At 37.1% G+C, this 19,723-nt stretch overlaps 1 protein-coding gene across 2 annotated transcripts in view; it reads right to left on the bottom strand.

The window, feature by feature from the left end:
- Nucleotides 1–437: 437 nt before the first annotated feature.
- The window catches only part of LOC109037002 (fatty acyl-CoA reductase wat), a 74,606-nt gene continuing 55,320 nt past the window's right edge, over nucleotides 438–19,723 (bottom strand). For both annotated transcript variants that reach the window (XM_019051499.2, XM_072295813.1), the window contains exons 5-9: nucleotides 15,216–15,325; nucleotides 3,911–4,106; nucleotides 2,816–3,058; nucleotides 1,984–2,241; nucleotides 438–1,315 (exon numbers count right to left, since the gene is read on the bottom strand). In XM_019051499.2, the coding sequence (XP_018907044.2) occupies nucleotides 1,213–1,315; nucleotides 1,984–2,241; nucleotides 2,816–3,058; nucleotides 3,911–4,106; nucleotides 15,216–15,325 (910 nt within the window). In that variant the 3' untranslated portion in view covers nucleotides 438–1,212. The remainder of the gene's footprint in view (nucleotides 1,316–1,983; nucleotides 2,242–2,815; nucleotides 3,059–3,910; nucleotides 4,107–15,215; nucleotides 15,326–19,723) is intronic.

The following is a 19,723-nucleotide window of genomic DNA, read 5'->3' as shown; positions in this document are numbered from 1 at the left end:
TATGAAACACCCAAACACTCTTTCACACGGTAATAACAGGGCGTAAATTTTATTCCGTAATTTTTATTATTTTTTTTAATTTTTTATTCGGGCGCCTTCAAATTTCGAACCTGTCGTGATCGTGCTGGGTTGAAAACCAACACTGCCACTGCAGAACTTCCAACCTATATCACTATATTTCACCTTAATCATTAAGGATGGCCCTCTATACTACATGGACTATTGTTTTTTTACAGATACTTAATACGTATAAAAGCATATTTTCTCTTTTATTAGTTGAATTTAGAGAGTTTTAATGCGTACATCCTCCTCTATGTAAAGTTTTGATAATAAAAGAAATATTGTGGTGTGTATTCTCGTATCTTATCTGGTGATCTACCTCAAATTTATCTCATCAGTAGAAGCACTCAAAGTATGAAATGTAAAGAGAACAACAGTTTCTACACAAAGTAATACATTTTATTTATTTTTAGAGTCTAATTTGTTTAATTAACTAAAATACACGATAAAAATTAGGTTTGTATTTACTGAAGAAATCACATACTGTACTTCACTACAATATTGAATTGACAGGCGTTTCTCCTACATCCAAAAATGATAAGTTTTATTAAAAACAATGAAAAAAAATTGTAAAATATTACAAATTCCAATAAAGTTGTTCTACGTCAGGCTTGATTGTGCGCGTGTGCGTGTATATTTGTTGATTCCTGTGGGAAATGGCTGGAAAACTGTAGGCACATTTTATCATTTCATTAAGTAGTTACAAAATCTTACGATCTAAAAGGTACTCTATAGTTTACAATAATAATTTAAGGTCACCTATTACTAATTACCGACTTGGGAGGGATAAATTCAAAGTGAAGACATGTAAATAAAGCAGTCAGGGCACACAAGACTTGGAATAAAAGTAGGCGGATTTCTTAAAAACAATTTTAGAATCTTGTAAGTCCTTTTAGGGGACAAGCAGCTCGTGTGTGAATGTTCACATGGCTTACATGCATAATTTCGGGCCTAATTTCTTCTTTCAAGGTCTCAACGCTGCTTTTGACGTATTGATGTAGCAGATGACGTCAAAACGAAGGTACGTCAAAGGCTCCCTGTCTGCTGAATCAAAACGTCTTTGGTCGAACGTCATGAGTGATCGATCACTCAGTTTGGTGGACGAGACCTCAATAAGAGGTAATAATTACAGTAAAATATGGCTTCCAGTCCTCAAGAAAGCACGTAATGATAAATTGTTGACGAAATAGTCCATAGAACATGTAGTAGAAGTACCGCAACTACTGCTTTCAACGTGTTATGTGCGACGTATAACCTGTAATAAAGAATTCAAGTGAATTAAAGTATGAATGCTGAATAACACTGATGAAATTTACTATTTAACTGGATCAAAATTTATCAGACGGGTAATAAGACTAAAAATCGAAAATTAGTGTGACAGAGATATTTTTACATGCATACATTTTTTTAAGGCGTCTTTTTTCATCGCTGCTGAAATTATCGACGGATGAATTGCTAAGAAAATTAACGTAGTTTAATTTCATAGGTGCCCATTTTCACCATTATTCAACTGTTCTTGAACACTATCCAGTGCACGGTCTTGCCAGAAACTTGATATTAACCATGAAACTCGAGTGACATAGTAAAACGAGGCTGCTGAGAAAGTTTTTATCTCAAAAGGTAAGTCCAGCTCTAAAAATTGGCCTTGACTTGTGTTCGCGTTACGAAACATTGTCTTACTTTTCAAACATTAAAAAAGAAACATGTGAATTATGGAACCAATTAAAGTAGGTAATATTTACATGCATCTTGCTTAAAAGTTTTTGAAAACTTTATTTCATAAAAAAATGCTTGCAAACTTCTTCAAACTTCATAACGTTGACAGCGTGGGTACTACACATATCAATCTCTCACGTTATGGATTCATTTCTTTGTGTAATTCTCAGTTTTATATCATTATAGTTATTTTTCTAGTAATTTTACCTATTCCATTTCTTCCTAGCCTCCGGCAGTGTGTCTACATCGTCTTTGAGTAAATAGACTCTCATCCCAAGGCACAGCGCTTCCGTGTGATATTCCCAAGACATTTGCGCCATGTCGAAGAAGAATATGTTCTGGTCCTCTGGTGTCATCTGTTTCCAAAGATTCTGCACGTTGTTGTTATGGAAGGTCCATTCTTTGTTTGAGAAGTACTCTAGAGTGTCCTCGACTTTCGCTAATCGATCGTAAATTTTTCCTAACCTGTAAAGAAAAATGAAAAGAAGGTTACATTCAATTTAGACTGTGTTAAAAGAATTTTTCCATAACTTGCCTATCAAAGACAAATGAAAGTGGTCAACTTTACAATTTCGTGCGAAACTACTAATCCACAAATAGGCTGAGTTGGCTAAAAAGGGTGTGTGTGTGTGTGTGTGTTTTCTTTTATAAATATTTAAAAGCGTTTCGAGAATTTTGAGTAGGAGAAGTTTTAAAAAAAACTTGAATCTAACACAGCCAATAGAGAACAACGAATGCTTCTGTATGATATTTTTGTGGAGAGCTTTCTACAAAATAATATGAGTGAACAATTTCAGGCAAACATAAATGGTATGACATTTGTGAAGTCTATAAAATAACGTGTTACATCTAAAACATTTCAAAAAATAATTTCTAAATTAAAATACTTGTGCGCTAGCCCAAATATGACGTGAGTCAAAAATAGTCGAATTTACAATAAAGGTACGAAAAAACGTGCATTGTCCGTGTAGTCTATTTTCATTTTTTTTGCACTTCTTATGTGCTTAAAGTTAAATGAGTGAAAATTTGAAATACTTACATTGGCTTTTGACCGGCTAATTTCGCAAGTGCATCCAGAATCATTCCGGGGATAGTGTGGAAGAAGAGAGTAGCTAACATGAAGAGGAATTTATTGTTGAACGGGTAGAATGAATAGTACCAAACAGCGCGGATGGTTGGCCAATGGATGCCCATCTTGTGGTTCAGTCTGATGAAGTCTGACCATACGATCGGATTTTGTGCAGAGGAAACATAGTTGTAGATTGAAAGCGACTTCTGATCCCTATTTGCATTGCAAGAAAACACAGCGACTTTAGTAAAAACAAATATGCTTGTACTGATACTCTGAACGTCTTGAAACATTTTGTGAATTCTTCCATCGATTGACGAGAATATACTCATAAAATTGTTGCTTAATTTTCTGCTGAATAAATAAAATGACAGCTAAATGTGGGATATTTTGAACGTAGTTATGCTGTTACTGATAAAAGCAGCCCATATGATTGACGGATGCGTTCCAATCCCTTTGATAACTGGAACCAACTCTAATAGAACCATGGAAGATAGCAACTATTGCAAGCAAAAAAAAGTTTTCGCGATAAAACTCCTGGGTTGAGAACCGTTAGCGAATGGGTCACACTTGTTCCTACGGAATCAAAGCGAGGTCATGTCTGCGTGTAAGTTATGTTGCCTGCACAGAATTTGAAGGAGGATCTTCTAGTTGAGAATACGAACATGACCGGTTCGTCACCTCGCTGCTTCTCTGTAAAATATTTTACAGCATTATGATTTGTCACCAATATTTATGTCTTTCTACCAATGTTCGTTCATTAATTGGACCGCGTTAAATCCAAAGGAACCAAGCCACACCAGCCATTGCCGAATTTAATTGGACGGTTTAATTTTATACATGAATGGTTTTGCGTATTTTTTTGTGTGTAAATTTCGGTGAATTTTCTGCATGGCGCGAAGCAAGTCCCTTTAAAATTTCATACATATCGCCATGAAGTTCTTTTGTAAAAAATTAAAGTGCTCAGTTTAATATGGCAGTAGCTGATTTGTGTCTTGGCTCCTTTCTGCTAAACGCGGTCCAATCTGAACAAATATATTTAGATTAGGGCTAATATGTACTCACTTGGCGATTTTTCCAGTTTGCCAAGCCGTAGCAATGAGAGAATTGACAGTCAAGTCTACAGGGACCATATCGGTGACCAGCTCGGGGGTGGCGTGGTATGTGTGCAAGACACCCGTTCCTGCACCCACTATCAGACCCACCGGACCGTACAAGTTGTCGATCCATCCTCGAACTGGTTCGCGGTATGTCGTTATCACTGAAAAAATAAACACAACAAGAAATCAGTACACAAATTACCCCGAATTTTCCAAAGAGACAAACACACAAAAAAGTGATAACTAAGCAACAAGAAAAAGTATGATGAATTCTGACAGCAGTATTGACGGGGAAAACAAATCGTGGAATTAATATCTCACAAAATGTTCGGGGCCGTTCAAGTGTTACGCACCGTACTTTTCCAGAGTTTTTACCCCCTCCTCCCGTGTAACGGACCCGTAACGCAGCCCTAAACCTCCTTCTTTTGAATTACGTAACGTTGGTTTGACCTTCGCCACCCACCCCCCTCCCCGCAATTTTCAAAAAATCAAGAAATCGCTGAGAAAACAGCTTTAAAAAATTCGGGTTTTTTTATTGAGACATTTCGCTGAATTACGACGGGAAGAAATTCATTCGGGAATGACGGGATTTTCAATTTTTTGGACATTTTTTTCGAAGTTCCTCTCCCCCCCCCCCCCCACCCCCAGGGCTCATATTTGTTACGTAGCGCTGGGCTTGACTCCCCTCCCCTTGTAACGCACCGTAACGCTGGCCCAAACCAACCTCACCCCTAAGTGCATTACTCAATGCTTAACGACTCCTTTAGTATTAGGCGCTACACAGGGTGGTCCTAAGGTCTTGCACCACCCGTATTACCCCTGGGGTTCTTGCTCCTTTTCTAACTGATCCCCTATAAATTTTGGGGGTCCTGAAACTAGGTTCCTAAATATAGGTTGATCTAGGATGAAGTAAGATAAGATAATGCTATATTGGATTGTAGAGCACAGTGGCTTTACAAATACGTCATAAATGCATATTTGTACTATAATTTCAAGCCCTTATCTTAATTCATTCAAAAGCTGCATGGGTGATGCCTGGTGCTGGTGGTGGACTTTTGGATCACCCTGTAAGTATGCGTGTCTATGGACACCCTTTAATATCGATAATAATCAATAAATATAATAAATACGAGTGCGAGGTAATCAATGATGAAGATCCGACAACGCTTAAAACCTGTTTAATTTTTTAATCTTCATAAAATTTAAAAAAATCGATAGTTGCATTGCAACACTACAGTATTTCCAACTCAGATGATACAGTTAAAGATCGTTATGGACTTCCTCATGGTCATAAGTCTGTCTAAACGTTGCTTTAAATCAAACGAGTACGGTTCCATACGTTCGTAAGGACTTAGACAAATGTTGCCACATTTCCATGTTTGTGAACATCTTATGATAACGTAGTCAGGACATCTAACTGTAATCTCATTGTTTCAACGAGGTGCATCATGTAAAATGAGACTAGGTGAAAATTAGAGCTCACAAGACTTGTTCTCTCCTCAAAATTAAAGAGCACGTGTGGATATATTAAAAACTTAGAGAATAATTCATAAAGGAAACGTAAACATCGTATGAGATGCCCTGCCCCATCACCCCAAGCTGCGCCCCCGGATCAACCATTCAAATTCGATAATTATGCTTAGAGCAGACATCAGTGGGAATCTATCCATCAGGGAATTGTGCCGTACCGGTAAGCATCAGAGGCATATGTCGGATCAGATTAATTGGTTTTGACAGGTTGAAGTGCATGCGAGTTAATTTAATGGACTTAATCGCCCACTCAAGCTACACGCAACGGACGCAGCGCGCTCTATCAACAATGCAAATGAAATAAACAGCCCTTAATAATGAGGTCCTTTTTGCGCAGATGCCTTCATCATCATGAGACACAGCTGTCAGGTTTGTTTCGATTATTTTTAAGCATTCGTGGCCTCCTGTATCTTTTCCTTGAGAAACAAAAGCCTCAAATCCGCGGAAGTCATGCGTAAGCTTGTAACAAACTTTTTTGAAAAAAATTAAAAAATTGCGTGTTAAAAAAATTTCAGAATTTTTCTATGTGTCCTGCCGGCTGATTATTGTTTTTGATAGACAAAGCGATAAACAAAGAGGACAAAAGGAAAATGGAGCGATCCTATTGGTGGATGCGGGTGGCTGCAATGGACATAGGAGGTATTAAGTATTGGACTGAAGTATTAGTCTATAACAACCACTCGTTTCAATAAACAGGATAGCTCCATTTCCCCTTTGTCTTCTTTGTCTATAGCTTTGCCTATCAATGTCAATTATCCGTTCCTTGTCCGTGGTGATTTTTGTGCGATTTCACTTATTGAGAGACTATTATCTTCTCCTGCATGCAGTGGCGTGGCGCGCTTTGCGATATATCGATTGATCTACCATTTAAATCTACGAAAGAAGATTGATAAACAGGGTGTCCGCAACGAACGCCATAATAATCGACTCTTTGATTTTATAAATATTACTTTTTTCAGTAAGTTAAATTTTTTTTATAAATCACATATATGTTACTATTTGTTTAATTTTATTATTTTCTTTAGTTATTTTAAATTTATCATCAGTTTCAAGTATAGTCATAATAATTAAAATTAGGATTACTGGAGTTAATAGCTTCAACTATCATAGCTTCAATTGAAATCGATCATTCACGCCTCGCCACTATGCGTGCGCCAGACCCATACTCTGCCGTGCTAAGAAAAAACGCCGCACGAACCTTCAGGCATTGCCAAATTTCCTTTATGATAAATCACTGATTTACAAGAAAATTTGTGAATATCTCTCCTCCAATTTCTCAGGTACTTTTGTTTGTAATTTTATCTTTAACATCAGAAAATTTTGAGGAAAAATAACTATAATTTTCCTCAACGATAAAAATTTAATGTGAGGAAATTTGGCAACTCTCAAATGTTCATATGGCGTTCTTCCTTAGCACGGCAGCATTGGCCTTCCACAAGAGTCATCTGTGTGCAAACATTTGTTTTTTCCTCGATTAGATTAGATTAGATTAGGTTTAAAATTGGGCAACTTGAAGTGATGCGACGAATCATCGCGTGGAATTTTGAGAATTCCCGCGTTTTCGTAGTGTGATGCATTAGCGGGAAGGTTTTTTTTTTTTTTTTTTTTTTTTTTTGGAGAGCCTTAATGTGGACGCAACGAGTTAACTTAGATTAATGACGTCCAATTGCACGTGGAGCCGGAGCGACAAAACCTGCGGCGGCAACTCTGTTCCGGGTCAAAATCGCGCCGCGGTTCTTAATGGGTTCGCGCGAAAATGACCGCTCCTCCGCAAATAGTTTGACCGTGAGATGACGTCTAATTGTTTGAGACAAGGTTGCTCTTTTGTAACTGTCTTTGCACTCCATCATCGGCGATACTGCACCTCCACCGTACCCTCTGCACGAATAGAAGGTGACTCGATGACTCCTTTCGAAATACATCCATATCCGAATTCAACTGCAAGGGAACTCAGACGCACCATCATCCAACCTCCGCGTGAACCGACAAATTCCCCGACGACTGACGTTCTAGCGAACTAAGTATTGACGTTGATAGACAAAGCAATTGATAAACCGATAGACAATTTGTACTTTCAGTATATTACATTTTCGGTTGGAACTTGTGCCTCTGCACGTCAAAAAGTGCACATGATGGAGCAGTGTTCGAAACTCTCTTCGGAGTTTCAGGAGCCATGTGGCGCATCAAGCTCGATTTTTAGGGGCCATTGAAGATTTTTTAGGGGCCAAATTGACTTTTTGCATATGTCGCACATCGCATTTAGTATCACGGCGCATTTAGTGACAAGTTAGACGCAAGGTTTTTTAGTTACAAAACTAGTAGCTGTTACTTGCGCATTTGACGCTTTGGCGCCTGTGAGTTTCGAGCACTGCTGGGAGACTTAAACGCTCGTGTAGAAAAGTAGCAAAATTATAACGCTTGCGAATAGAGGCGGAGACTAGACTCTTTCTATAATCAGGCGAATTTCCTCTCATGAAACTGTTTGAAATCATCTTATCAGCATGACAATTGAAAGAAATTTTACAATTTTCGTATCAATAAGAGTATAATACGGCGTTACATGGAAAAAGTATAGGTTTCGTCAAGTTAGCTGAATTTGATTTATGCTGTAAGATTGGCCTCCGTGATGAATCGTGTCTAATGTGGACTTGGGTCCGGAAATCATAAATTAGGGGGTTTCGGCCCCCCAAAACTCCATTTTCATCCGGTCTTAAATAATGTTTAAAGCTAGTGTTGAACTTACATCCGCTAGGATTTTATTCACAGCCAAATTCACGCGCGACACTTGATTTCATTCTATCAGAGAACCGAGTATTTTTGAAAAATCTTCTCGATTAGCATTTCCAGTTAGAATATATAAATGTTTGAATAGCTTACGATGTAGTGTAACAAGATTAGCGGTATGGTTTCAGGAAGCGAACGGTAGGTGACAAATAGGTATTCATATTGAACTGGGATCTCAGTGTTGCCAGCTAATCGTGTCAACTCACTATATTTTTGGGACTGTCATCTTCGACCGGTTTGAGGACGTTAAATCTTTCGTCCGGCTCACAATGACTACTATTCTCAGGATTTTTAAGGTCAGCAGACGGCGAACACGTGTCGGTCAGGTGCACAAGCGCATGTTTACATTTTTGACCGTACGAAAAATGTTGCTCTTGAATTTGCGAGTAAAACAATACATATGTAACCCCGGTTACGCTGTCTTTAGAGCTGTCCAGACTAAAAATCCAGGAAAATGATTCTTGATTTCAAAAATTTATGGAGTCGTCTATAAATTACGTGGTGCTATAATCACGCGTTTCTGACGTGCTCTCATTTCCGTAAAGCTATGTGACAGTCCATTGGACTTCCATGTAAAAAGTACGTTGCGCCATGACTCCAAATCATCCCTTACTTCAGTTTAAAAAATAAAAATAAGTAAGGTATGGGTAAAGTGTATACATTTAAAGTTACCTAACGATGATAAGCAGTTTGCCAACGACAAAAACATTTCCCCCACTTCTTGCATAGTTATGTGATTCATGAAGCCATTTGCTACGCAAAATATCGATGGCTCAAGCCAAACGGCGTAAGCCTATTTCTTGATATTTTCTCTTTCGTCCAGAAATATTCACAGGCCATTTTGAGGCTAGTTTGGAATCATTAAAAGAAGCTTCAAATATTCAATTCGATTCCTAACCTGAGAACTAAGGAGGATTAATTATCCTCATCGATCCGTTAGATTGTCAGAGTTAAAATAAACGAGGATTATCTAATTCATAGAATATCAACTTTTTTAATAAACTTCTATTCAAAGCAACGACGAGAAAGCTACGTAATCCGTCGATTTGTCTTCAGTCGAGGCTCCAATCTCTTGCAGTTTACTTTTCAACTTCACATTCTATCGAGAATTGAGCGAATTTTCATAGCTCCCTGTTTACGATAATTGGGCGTATATAGGCCAAAAAGAACTATATCGCACTTCAACCATAAGCCCATAGTTCCTTTTAGCATAGATACATTGGATTGGACAGTGAGCAGCTTCCAGCACGAGCCTGCAGTTCAATAGCCAGAGCAGATTGGCTCAAAAAATCTATTTACGTCTTGATAGACTTCTTCATTTACCAAACATAGGGACGTAAATTCAATCCAAGGTTACAGAATCAACTCAAATAGTACAATTTTGTTGAAAAAAACAAGGACTATGCAGTTTCTATCCAAAATTTTGCTGATTCTTGCGCATGTAATGATAGAAAAGTTCAGTGGTAAATTCAGGTGAAAATGATCATGGTTTTTAAGTGTTTTAATTTAATATACAATTTTAAGTGGGGCAAGTAATGTGTATGTATCTGATGACGACCAGCGATAGTATCTCTATCCCGCCCAACACAAAATATTGCTGCAATATTTTCGCAATGTTCCAAGACAATATTGTCGCAATATTGTTGAAAAAACACTCTTTAAATATTTGTTCAATATTTTAAAAACATTTTTGACAACATTTTCAGAATGTTTTTGCAAAAATATTGTTTGAATATTCTAGCAGTGTTTACAAAATATTTAATTTACAATATTGTTAAAATATGTTGATGTGTATAGTAAAAAAATGTTTCAAAAATATTTTAAAATATATGTTGCTGCAATATTTAACAAAAAATATTTTAAAATTATTTTAGAAATATTAGTTTAAAAATATTTGTTTAATATTATGTTAAAAATATTTTATAAATATTTTTGTAATATTTAAAATTATTTGCTAAAATGGCAAAAAATGGTTTGCGATTTCTGCAATTTGCTTTTTTTGCGAAAATGCCCACCCTCGTGGCAAGAACGACAAAACAATTTGCAACAGTGGTAATTTTATTGTGCGAAAATGGCAAACTATACTTTTGCGAAATTAACATCACTAGTTTATGCTATTATGGCTAAAACTTTTGCTAGATTTTCAAAATGTTTGCCAAATTAGCGTATGGTTTTGCTCTGTTTACCAATTATTTTGCGGAACTTACTAAAATCAATCGCTATTTTAGCAATCTCAATATTGCGATTTTGCCTACCTCATAAATTGCTTTTTTCACAAGATATATTGCGAATTTAGTGACATTTTTGCGATTATAACAATTCAAAAAGCTATTTGATTGTGCAATTTAATTGTGCTGAATTAGCAAACTGTTTAAAATTGCTGAATTTGCAAAATTATTGTTAAGTTAGCGATCTCATTTTGCGATTTTCGCAATAGCAAAATACAACCGTGTGCGCGCGCCCTAGGAGCCGTTTTTGGTACTTTTGTTCTTTTCTTATAAGATAAGATAAGATATTTTATTCAAGAAGTAAAACATAAAATAAAGAACAACATTAATCTCCCGGATCGGACCTAAAATTAAATTCAACTGATAATAATAGAAAAAAGAAGGGGGGGGGGGGAGAAAAGAAAAGACAAAAAGAAGGGGAAAAAAATAAATAACATAACATAAATACATCGACATAAATTCAAACTAGAAAAATGCTCAAATAATTAAAACTGGAAAAAGACGCAATTATAAAAACAGTAATTTGGTAAAGAAAAAAATGAGAGAGAGAGAGAGAGAGAGTTAAAAAAAAAAAAAAAAAAAATGAAAATTTGAAATACACGAATAGGAATATGTTGAGTACAATTAATAAAAAATTTGAAACATAAATTACAGGATGAAATAAAAAATAATAAATAAATAATAAATAAATAGTAAATTCTGGTAAAATATTATAAGAATCCGTCAATAAACAAACATATTACGGACTCAGAGGCCTGCGATAGTTAAGAGATTGAATTTACGGGCCCATCTACATCAAGCCTGGCTGGTCTGGTGGTAAAGTACTGGATTTCGGAGATCAACTCCATCCCGAGGCGTGGGTTCTAATCCCGACTAGGACGGCGCGGATTTTAAGGTAAGTAATAACTCTACGATTCACAACCTGGACGCATATGTACATTAGAAAGAAAATTAGTACCAAAGGTGTCTCCTAGGGAGCGCGCACACGGATATGGAATATGTACCCTGATCGCAATATTTGTGCAATATTTTCGAAATATTTTGGCAACATTGTCGACAATGTTGCCAAAATGTTGCTGACAATGTTGTCAACAATATTTTTAGGTAGGACCCTCGCATATTGCTGCAATATTGTGACAATATTGCAGCAATGTTTTCGGAAATATAATAACAATGTTGCTGCAATATTTTGGAAACATTTTCGTGTTGGGCGGGATGCACTTATCTACTTTTCTAACGCGGCGTTTAAGTCTCCAAACATATGTCAAAAAAGTGTTAAGGCTAAAAAATTAATGATATTTATTTTGATTAATTTTAATATTATTAAATTTAATTTTATTTAATAATTTATATAAGACCCTCGAAAAAACTGTTAAATTTTTGTGGACAGTTTACAATTTTCATAAGAAAATTGTACTAGTTAGTATTTAACTGCTTACTGACTTGAATGCACATTTCTCACTTTCTTTAGAATTTTCTTACGGAAAATTCTGGAAAAATGCAGATACCTACTCCAATGCTCAACTCTCCTTTTCTTCTGAATTAGGTACCTTAAAATCGATAATAGATTTCTTCGATCAGAGCTACAGTTAAACGACAAACTGCAAATATATTTTTAAAAATAATGCTGAAGATGAATCATAGCCGATCAAAATGATACGAGAAAACAAGGCACAAAATATCAGACAACGAATTCTCCTTATACCACTTGTTATCATGAAATTTCATAACAACGGGATTTTCCACTCTAATTAAATGTAAAACAATCGATATCTATTTGGAGGGCCTGCCTAAGCTAGAATCAATTAAGTAATCAAGCATCTTGAGCTTTTTCTTCCGTGATGTCACATTCCTTTTTTTTGCAGGATCGCGGAAAAAGTAGATGTTTTTCCTGCTGAAGTGCTGAATCATGGACTAACCGAACGCGTCACTGTCTCGCAGCCAGATCATGAATTTTGTGGTCCTACTGTTGGGGAGACTCGAAGATTGTGCCAAGAACAGTGATAGGTGGGTTCATCGGTCTCGTTGTCTACAGTGGCGTGGCGTGAACTGCGATGTATCGATTGTTATGCCATTTAAACCTATGGTAAAGAATCGATTATTAAGGTGTTCGCTGCGAACACCCTTCTTATCGATCCTTTTCCATAGGTTTAAATGGCTTAGAAATCGATATATCGCAAAGCACGCCACGCCACTGGTTGTCTACTCTCAACGATCGCATCGGTAGTCTTTTCAGAGACACGGCTTTCTTTAACATATTTGCAAATATCGTGGCGGAAACGTTATGCATTCTGGGTACGATGAACTGTTCAAAATACAATAATTAGAATTATTTTAAAATTTTCCATGGGGAAGTTATGCGCTGAAGCAGATTAAGCGTTTTGCCCATTCTTTTGAGATTGGGTATATCTTGATCCTCGCATTCCGATTGGTCAATTTTTCGACGGTAAAAACGAGCTCTCTTCACTCCGATGTGCTAGAGCCGAGAGTGCGCAAATGAGCGAACGAGATTGGGTATTTTACAATTAGTGAAACAATCCACAAAAAAAGATGAGCGCTTTAGAACTAAGATGCTTGTAGAGAAGCCGGTATATTTTTTGCTCGTCCGTGCAGTTCTAGGTGTAAAAAGGCGACGAGACAAATCCGCACAAAAAGTCACAACAGAGGAAGGAGGCAAAGCCAACGAAAGAACAAAGAGCATACGCGTGAATTGCGATTTATCGATTGTTATGCCATTTAAACCTATGGAAAAAGATCGATTATCAGGGCGTTCGCAGCGAACACCTTAGTAATCGATTCTTTACTATAGCTTCTATTGGCGATATATCGATAATCGATCTTTCACGCCACGCCACTGGCGCGCGGGGAAAAAAGTTGAGAGCATCGGAAAAAGAGTAAATATTTTTATGATTCTCGTCGATAATAGAGCCGGGCTGAAGGGCAAAAAAAGGGAGAATACAAGTTGACAATGCAGCGAATGACACCGGCAGGGTAGCACTAATGCCCTGAAGAGAGTAAAAAACGGCATGGCAAGCGACAAAAAAGTAATCTATCGCGAGGGAGGACATAGACGTGGTAAAAAACGACCGATAGCCAATTTAAATCCTTCGGCTCTCAAGTTACTTTTCAGCTTCTAAATTAATACGAGACACGTGGAAAACGAGAATCGCTGCAGCCTTGAGATAGTTGTGGAGGGTTCCTGAAAAACACGTCGCAGGGAGACAAAAACCATTTTCGTCATTAAACGACAATACGTTAAATCGTCGCCCCTCTGACGTAAATACGTATCTTAATTTCCACGTGAGCCCTGTTGAACGTATAAATCCATGTTTTTTGGGGTTCATACGGAAATCGAGGAACGCCCTTACTCTCGATGAGCATCGGAATCTGACCCCTTTAATCTGCCGAGCTAGGGAAAAACGTCGTATGAGCTTTCAGGCGTTGCCAGATTTCCTCTCGCATTTCACTAATTTTCAATAATTTTTTTGAAAATTTTTCTGCCAATGTATCAGATAATTTTGTTCGTAATTTCATTTGAAGTGTCGGAAAATTTCACGAGAAAATATTCATAATTTTCGTGAAAAATAAACAATTTATCCAAGGAAATTTGGCAACTCTCTGATGTTCATAGGGCGTTCTTCCTTAGCACGGATTTAATTTGGTCCTGCTCGAGAAAACAACGTATAAACGACCAGACGTTGCCAATTTTCCTATAATGAACCCCAACATGTCCTAAATTGAGGATCTCCTTCATTAAAGGATGTATGAAGTTTGCAATGCCATTGAAATTGCGCCAATTTCCATAGAATTTTCCGCGACTGAGATTCATTCACAGTTGACTTAATTCCACACAGTAGCAAAGAAATATTCGGAGCAGATCCACAGAATAGTTCGTGGCAGAGCTTTTTGATCGGCTATTTCTAATTAAAGAACTTGTACAATTTTAACAACATTGAAAGCTCATAAGTCCTTTTATCGAAGAAGTCTTTTATTTTTGTGTACATTTTCTTCTGACTTTTTAGCAACATTTTATTCACAAATTATATAGAAATGCCTGAAAATGACAAAAGAGGAAAATGACTATTACTTTAGTGAGAGTGTATATTTTATGGGAGGAAATTTGGCAATCCCTAAATGATCATGCGGCGCGTTTATCCTCAACACATCAGATTGTCGCTGATTTTCATCACCGAAAAAGTTATCATACGGTAATTAAGCTATAGAATCGGGTCGCAAAAAAAGTTGCCCTATTCTATGATGCCCAATCCTTGTAATTTAGTTTAAAAATGATTGGCACGATGAGAAAATCGTTATCCTAAAACGAATTGGAACCAATTTGGCGGCTAATTTGGTTCGAGCGGATTTTACATTCTGCCAATACGAGAGCCTCAACTTCAGAAAATCTAGATTTTTCACTCGTAAAATTGAATTCGAAAATTTTCACTGTGTAAGACACCATTTTCGATATATAAATCTTAAAATTATTCATGTAATGTGTTACTTCCGTGAAGTTACGATGATAAAAAAAACATGAATAATGATTCCGGTCAATAAGCAACCAGTTGGCAACACTGGGTCCTATCAATCTCGGTGCGATATTCAGGCTCGATATATATCGATATTTTTATACGTGTTCAAATGGATAAAGCACTGTGTTGCCAACTCGCACAAATTGCCACTGCTCATTCGTTGTCGGGGCTAAAATGTTAAATCGAGAAAGACACTTACCGACGGCAGGTCTAAATATGGCGATGGGTAATCCTTTGCTTTCGTCTCTAACTACATGCTCAGCTAAGGCCTTTGTGTACGTGTATGAATTAGGCCAGGGTCCTAAAAATCTGTAAGCACAAGCAAGGCACATTCAAGTTTAAAAGGTCAATAACGAAATTTTATGCATAAAAGATTATTCATTCCTTACTAACTATGTTTCAGCAGCGACTCTCACAACAAGACTATGGTGCCGAAATGTTAAGCACAAGATGTCTCTGATGCAATGCTTAAATTGTCGTTTCCTCCACGAAAGAACGTAACTAAATTTCGATGTTGCCAAATTTCTCCTTGCAAATTGAAATTTTGGTTGTAGAATCTTGGGCATAGCTGACTTAAAAGTTTACTGTTTATTCGTCTGACCTCATGCAAAAATCAGACAGATTTGTGACAAAAATTGCATTCTTGTAAAACATTTAATTGTTTGAGTCTTTGCAATTGTGGAATGAAGTTACGTTTTTCCGTCCGAGAAACGATGAAATGTAGCGGAGAGAAATGTTGTTTGAATCAACATAAAGATTGAAAAAAAAAAAAAAAAATGCTTGGCTGAAATAAAGACGAAGAGTGTACTACATTCTTAGTCTTTCGTTTAAGTCTCCAAGTCATTACTGTAGAGTTTCCAGCAAAAAAAATGGCGCACTGTATGGCACCATGATTTACAAGATAGTTGAGCGTATTTTACTTCTTTGAATATAATTACAGTTCCATTTAGACGGTATGTGAAAGTCCGCTAAAGCTTAAATTGTTCACAGGTGCAGCAAAAAACAAGGAAGCTTCGCTGTTCCTATTTGGTGAATTTTAGCGTCGTTTTTCAATGCATGCATGGTTGAAGCTCAGTGGAAAAAAGAGAAGAAGAAGAAAAATATTTTCGGCATTAAAATGACTTCTTCTTTCAAATAATTAACAATCTATTTTTTTAAAGATGGGCGTGAGAACAAATACGTATGTTAATCATCGAAAAAACGCATCAGACAGTTGCCGGGTCATAGTAACTTTACTCCTTCCTTCAAAGGAACTGAATTGATTACTTTTTTTATACTTGAAAATTTTCAATTGAAAAAAATGTGCGAATTTTTTCTGCAGATTAAGGAGCCAGGAGTGCATTTCAGACTTATCCGATGTGCTTTCCATAAGCTATGAGTTTACTCGCCTGAGGGTGGCAAACTCTTCTTTTACCTATGATAAAAACATTCATCACATCCATTGACTCAACTTATCTTTAGTAAGGTGAACCAGTGACGTAGTCGGGGGAGGAAAGGAAGGTCTACACGGGCAGTCCTGTGAGTCCTTCCATTCCATGTCCGTCAAAAGTTTCGAGAGAAAAAAGGAAAATGCAAAAGATCCGGAACATTTCGAGAATTTCAAAAGATCCGGAACGCTTCGGGAATATCAAAAGTTCCGGAAAACATTCAATAAAATCTTAAAAGCTCCGGAATTCTGAACTAGTTCCGGGAAATGAGAGCACTGTACAGAGGAGAGGGCTCTACCTTCAAACCACCTGGGCCCCTTCCTCCAATGAGAGGAGAATTTTCCTTCGAAAAAACCACAATTTTTCGTGATTTTCAGTAATATTTTATCTTTTGATCCCCATCTCCATTTAAGATCTTTAACCGTAGAGTATTCCCTTACCCAATGAGAAATGTATTTTTGAAGGTGTAGACACGATGTCCGAATTGAATTCCGCAGAATTCACTGGGCTTCATCGCCGCCCGAGTTGCGAAAAAACTAATGATTCAATTCTAGCGATGTCCGTCAGCTTCGAGTGTAATCGATTGCGCAATGTTTACACATGTTGCATAAATATAGCGGGCGCGTGAGCCCAATATTGACGAAGGAGTCCCTACGAAAATAGAAGACGCGAGAGCTTTCTCTAGCCTTAAGGGCTCCGTCGAAGGCCTCAAACATCGGATTCGATCCGATTGAGTTATCAGCCACGTTGCCTCACGAAAGTGTTGCCAATCGTCAGGCTGGCCCGAATACTGATCACTCGGTTATTCGCTTCATCGAATGAGCATGCCTGGACTAAATCCAACAAAACATCTATGATGCAAACTCTGGCACAGGCAAAAACCATGGGTACAGAGACGGAGCCAAAAAATGAAGCGTGTCTCCGTTAGAGGTGCATACTGTCAGAAATAGGTCGCTTACTCGAAGTTAAAGTCGGTAGTTGGTAAAGGAATAGCGCATACTTTAGCGCATACATACAAGGGCAAATGATTTGTAACTATATGTTTTCACCCATTTGAGAAATCGGTGGAAAATGCAACAGATCTATCGCGTGCAGTGCAGCAGAGCCTGTTTTTTGATGCAATGCATCGCACGTCAGCCTGACCCCAATTGAACCTAAGAAAAATACGCCTAGCGAGTAAAATAAAAGACCAGATTCCGATAACAGTACTCCTGATAGGGCTTTCTAGACTCAATAGGTGGATAAGAATCATAAGTCAGTCAATGAGGACTTGCGTCTATAAAAAAAATAAAAATAAGAAAAAAACAATTAACCAGGACGAAAAGCATACTACATGATTTTATGGCATTTAACGCGTAACACGCGCACCGCCAGATCACGTCAAAAACCGCGCCGCGACAGGAACTAGACAATTTTCCCACCGACAAGGACACAAATATTTCATTTTATAGTTTGCCAGTGTGAGCGTCGGCATATAACTGCTCCCAAAACTGGTATTCATAACACTGGACTAGAGTTTAAATTTAACCGTACAATGACGCAATGTTGACACCGTTGGCTTGATTCATAGATTTCATGATCATTGAAATTCGTTCCCTCGATTTCCGGATAGTTTAGATGGATCATAATTTGCACAATTTAACGATTTGATCCATAATCCACACGAGAGACGATTGTCTCCTCCCGATTTCCCCCGATTTTTTTTTTTTATTACTTCCTTTCCTCATGTCAGATACCTTTCAATAGGCCCCTCCAATGCAATTTTTTGCTCAGGCTACTAGTTTCAAATTGTACAATGTCCATAAAAGTGGTTTGTCACAAAAACGCAAAAAACTGTTTTTGAGTACTGTACGTTTTGCTGCGACCTACCTTTTTAATACTGCTAATTAAAAAGGATTTTGGCTATTTTGGCACACAATTAAATTATTTTCCGATTCTCCAATGATGGCTGATCAAGAATCCAAAATGGACCAAAATGGACATTCTACACTTTGGAACTAGTAACCTCATTTCTTGGTTGCGGTATCTCAAAATTTCTCCCATAACGCTTCATTTAGTATGATTCAAGCAAATGTATGTAATTCGTTTTGAACTTTAGCCGAATAATCATATTCTTTATGATTTTACAGTGCTGAAAACGTAAAATATGAGGAATTTCACCTAATAGTTTCCTCTCTGAAATACACATTAGCACTGGAGATTCTGAAACGCCGCAACATAAGAATGCCCCATCTGCATTCAACGCTTGAATTAAGAGATCGTCACGTGCATTGCTGACCGCGTAATAGAATTCTCAAACAGCGTGCCTTTGGTGTAGCTGAAAAATGAGCATTTCTACGCTGTTCCGTCTACCGGTCGATAGAATTTAACTCAGTGACTCAACTTTTTATTTATTTGATTATCAGCCTACGCGGTCACTTCATTAGACACGAGGTGCATGAGCTTGAACTTGAAACTGTCGTTGGCCGCTGGCTAATAGCCTGGGTCTTACCTACGACTGACCAGCTGACCTCGTCCAAAATGAGAGTAATCAAACTACCCGGAATGATCCGATGACAAGCGTAAAATGTTAGTAGGTATTGCTACTGAAAATATTAGGGACCGTAGACCTTAAAAAACATTACTGTGGGGACTGTCTCATAGATAGTGCTAGGCCCTTTATCGATTTTTAAAACTCACTCACCTAGTAAGACACCCATTGAAACCTCAAGAGACCTCTTTATTAATTCAACTTCAAAAAAAAAAAAAAAAAAAAAAAATATGTTAAAAGTTAAGCATACATGTATGTGTCTATCAAGTTATTGTGTAATAATTTTATCAATTTTTCTCGTGTATCGACATTAATAAGTTATCGAATATAGAGGAAGTTTCCCACTTTTAAATTTTTACAAATCATTCAGGTTATGCTTATTACATTATATATAACCTATCGCCTGATCACAATTGAAGGAGAGAGAGAGAAGGAGAAGAATATGAAGAAAAAATATGGAGAAAAAATGTAGTAACGGTATTCATCACAGCTGAGAGGATATGAGCATTGTTTGAGGCAAATGAAACCGTGTTGTTTAGAAAAAAAGTTCATAGGCTGATAAATAGTTAAATTAATTACATAATATCAAAAATAAAAATGTTAGGTCTTTGATCTAGCATCCTGTCCCGACCAATTTAAAAGAATCTCAACCATAGTTTTTTCTGTCATTTTTTTCACTGCTGCTTAGAATAATAGAGTTTGTGTTTGCATTTTTCCTCAGGAAAATACGAAAAAGAATAGGAAGAACAT

The sequence above is a fragment of the Bemisia tabaci genome, chromosome 2 (assembly GCF_918797505.1).
Source record: "Bemisia tabaci chromosome 2, PGI_BMITA_v3".
In the NCBI taxonomy this organism is placed as follows: domain Eukaryota; kingdom Metazoa; phylum Arthropoda; class Insecta; order Hemiptera; family Aleyrodidae; genus Bemisia; species Bemisia tabaci.
This window is presented reverse-complemented; position numbering and strand designations above follow the sequence as displayed.